Below are 4,038 nucleotides of genomic sequence, written 5' to 3' on the forward strand. Positions count from 1 at the left end.
AATGAGGTGAAATATGGAGTCACATCAACATATGATTCCAGCCTTTCCATGTATACGTAAGTTCTTGTAATGCAAGTGTCAGAAAGTGTCAAAGGTCTCGATCCATAGTAGCGTTCAAAGTTAATGGTCCATGCTGGCTCGAATTGCCACTTGTGGCTATATATTTATGTATTTTTGCTCACTTCTGTAGTAAATGTTCAAATGTCTATGGATTTGTTGCAAGGAGAAAAATGGAATGGAAATTTGTGCCTCTTTATTTTATGGTAATCAAGTTAATCAAGCAGGCAATCCTACAGTGTCTGGATGTAAAGTGAGCAGTGAGTATGCAGTGAGACTGCATCTTTATCTTTCTTATCATACATATTCATCAAGATGGATTTAAAAGTCCAAAATTCCTCTTGGTAGCATCACTGGTATGATTACAAATTAAAAGTAAGTGTTAATATATTAACAGCAATATGATCCGTAAGTTACCATATATGCAGATTATGTCCAGGAATTTTCATCTTACCCAAAAGCTGTATCGCTCCTTCAGATTTCACCAGTCAATACATCTTGAATCATAGAGGAATTAAACATTCATTTTAATCACCTCATGTAATACTTGTGGGAGTGAAAACCTGCAGCTTTACTTAAGTGTCACTTGTGTTATTGTCTCTGAAGCAGCGTCACCATCTCTATCCTGCATCAGTTTGATAATTGTCAAGGCTGAAGTAAGACTCTTAATCTCTACCATGTCACAAAACTGGCAAAGAATCTTATCAGGCTCAATAAGATCATCATAATACCTCTAAGTCTCAAGAAAAACAATATGATTCACACATTGGACATAAACGATTGCATAAAACCTAAACAAACTTTTGGCTCACTTTGCCTTCAACAGTTTTAAAGGTTCCTGTAGCCTGATTTTGTTTCTTTGTCCCATCTTTCTCCTGCTGTCCAGCGTGCCACTAGAGAAGGGCAACTCGGAGATGTATCGGCAGAGGGAGGCCCGTGCTGCTCGCCTGGCCAGTGAGATTGAGTCCAGCCCCCAGTATCGCCATCGTGTCGGTCTGGAAAATGATGAGGGCAAAAGCGAGGAAGACAAATACAGTGCTGTGGTGCGGGATGGCGGTGATCGTGAGAGGGGCCGCGAGAGTCCCCGTGACAGAGAGCGCGAAAGGGGCCGAGACAGTCCTGGAGCCAGCAGCAGGTGAGAGGGGACACTTGATTGTTGTGCATGGAGACAAGTAGTGATTGTCATAGTCAGGGCTGGGTACTGAGACTTGGTGCCAACATGGCACCAGTTTCTTTACAACCACTACTCACCGGTCTGAATCATAACAAAGTCTTCAGGGCCTCATTTCGATGCCAGGTTGTATGAATATCGTGCCCGAGAGCAAGTGTGAGCAAGAAAAATAGAATGAGTGAGCATGTGTGTGACGGTGAGGTCACAGCAAGCGGAGCTAAATGTAGCAGTGCAGTGTGTGCACAGTGAAGGCTGTTTGTGAAGAAATGCTACAACTCCTCAAGACCTGAGCCAAGCTACTGTGTCTTGCTTGTCACCTGCTGATTAAAGTAAGGTGGGGTTAGCAAGCTAAGTTAGCCTCTCAGGCTCCCTTAAAGAGACTCTTAATCTCAATTGGACCAACCTGGTTTAATAAAGGATAAATAAATAAATAAGGACTGTTAAGGTGGACCGCCTGTTCTCATTGTAGTGACAGTAACAGACATTCCTTAATGGATAGTAGAGAAATATCTGGCTGCTGAGTCTCTCTCTCTGTTAAATTATTGTGGTTGAGTTTGTATTTACTTATGTTAATTTGTTATTAATGCTATGTATTTATTCATATTTATACTGAATATTTAAGTATAACTGTTAGCTATACTGTAACAATTTTAAGTTCAAATTTGCCTTAAAAAATCATGCTTGAGCTTTTTTTTTTTAAAAAAAAAAAAAAAAAAAAAGTAAAGTTTAGACACTGGTACAATTTTAAAAGTATCGTATCAGCACCGATATTGGAAAGGACCCAAACAATACCCAACTCTAGTCATAGTAAAGATTATAGTTTACAGTTCATCCAACTGCTGAATGAACTTGAATTCTCAGCGAGTTTTCTTTATGTTTCTATGCTCCAGTCGGTTTTAACAGTGTAGTATTTCTTTTATCATCTATACGTTCCCCCCATGTGTGACGTATTTTGTCTTTCAGGGAGGGCAAGTACATTCCATTACCTCAACGTCAGAGAGAGATGAACCGTGAGCGGGAGCGCACTGAGAGAGGTCCTGGTGGGCCTCCACCCCACAACCGTCTCAGCGGAGGTTATCGCTCCAATCCTCCATCCTCCTCTTCTCCCAGACCCCCACTGCCCTCTGCTGCTGGGCCCCAGTCTGGCGTCTCCCCTTCAGAGAGAAACAGCCCTCTGTCAGGCCGAGGTGGAGCCTATGCTCCCCACCACCCACAGGGAGCCCCAAGCCCAGGCCCAAACTCTGGCCCTGCAAGCCCATACACACCTGCTTCTCCGGGAGGACCAGCCCCCTCGCCAGCCTCTGCTCCTGCTGCCCAGTCCCCAGCCAGCCCCCCTGCCCCACACGGACACTCAGTCCCTCATTCCCACTCACTCCCACACTCGCTGTCAGACGCTGGCAGGCCTGTCAATGGAAGTAGGTGTTTGAACTTGTGTCAGTGTTTCAGCAGCTTCTGTGTGTGTTCCTAAGACAGTATGAACTGTGAAAAATTATAAGGAGATTTCTTTTGTATCTTTCAGTCTCTACAAGAACATCTCCTAAAGCCCAAAGACCTCCACAGTCGAGCAGAACAGTCCGTAGTTCAAACTCACACACTCAGTCCACAGGTACATTTGGTCAGCTGTTGTTACAGAATTGTCTTCTATATTATTGATTGATTTTGTCGAAAACGTAACCTTATTTTTTTCTGCACTGTCCTTGCAGCTACTCGCTCTCCTAAATCAGGTTCTTCCCAGGACACGCCTTATTTGGACACATCGTCTGTCTCCTTGCCTCCCCAGAAGACGTCTGGCCCCGCCCCTCTCTTCCCTGTCGATGGTACTGTCTCATTTCTCGCCTAATTTCGTTTCATAGCTTGAAATCAAAGTCAAAACAGTTTTTCTGTAATGATGTGAACTTCATCTTCTTCACCTTGTAGCAGTGACGGATGTTGAAGCTGGAATTTAATGAAGCACTACAATTTATTGGTTTATTATTTGTTTCATCTTTCCAGTGAATGAGATTCTTGGTGCAGCTGCAAAAGAACGTGCCGCAGAGAGCCCCAGCAGCACAGAGGATAGCAAGAGTAGTAAAGGTGAGTGTTTGTAAGACTTAAAATTGGTAGTCTTGTGATTTTACTTGACACATAAATCAGATGATATACAATCCACACGTGCATGGTTGAATGCCCTGTATGTCTTGACAACATGCCCTGAGTGAAGATTTGTTTCCTCTCTTCTCTGCCAGCTCCCTCAGTTCAGCAAAGGTCACAGATTGAGGAGTTGCGGAAATTTGGCAAGGAATTCAGGGTAAGAGTTCAGTTGCCTCTCCATTAAGCATGAAATAAGAAAATCTGTGACCAATCTGGCTGAGACATTACTGATGATGGGGATTAAAAAAAACCACTCACTTTCAAAAGATCACTCTCTTTAATTCAGATGCAATTTAGCAATTTAGATGTAGTGTAGATTCTGTTTAGAGAGAAAAATGCTTATCAGTTTTAGTCACAAATTACAAGGTTCCTGCAGATCCTTAAAACGTCCTAAAATTAATTGAATTCATTCATCTAAAAATAAGACCTTAATTGACATTAAAATGTATTAAATCAAATTTTTAATTGTATTAAAAATGCTGAGAAATTGGAGTTGGGATTTGTATTAATATTTTTTTAACATTGCATTGAAAAAGCACGAAATAAAAAGGTAACATTGAAAAAAAATACAGAATATTTCTTGCATTACCATCACCAAAGAGGCATGCTTTATGCTACAATTAATATTTGAAAAATGAGGTGAAATATGGAGTCACATCAACATATGATTCCAGCCTTTC

General features: G+C 41.7%; 1 protein-coding gene across 1 annotated transcript; it reads left to right on the forward strand.

Moving 5' to 3' along the window:
• Positions 1–3: 3 nt before the first annotated feature.
• Positions 4–3,515, forward strand: LOC121938376 (ataxin-2-like protein; the record flags this gene model as incomplete). Its single annotated transcript, XM_042481632.1, has 7 exons — positions 4–56; positions 944–1,192; positions 2,192–2,643; positions 2,748–2,834; positions 2,932–3,045; positions 3,221–3,301; positions 3,454–3,515. Coding segments are annotated over 7 exons (1,098 nt in total), but the record flags the coding sequence as incomplete, so codon positions are not given.
• Between the last annotated feature and the right edge of the window lie 523 nt (positions 3,516–4,038).

This window comes from Plectropomus leopardus, unplaced genomic scaffold, assembly GCF_008729295.1.
Source record: "Plectropomus leopardus isolate mb unplaced genomic scaffold, YSFRI_Pleo_2.0 unplaced_scaffold29298, whole genome shotgun sequence".
Lineage (NCBI taxonomy): Eukaryota > Metazoa > Chordata > Actinopteri > Perciformes > Serranidae > Plectropomus > Plectropomus leopardus.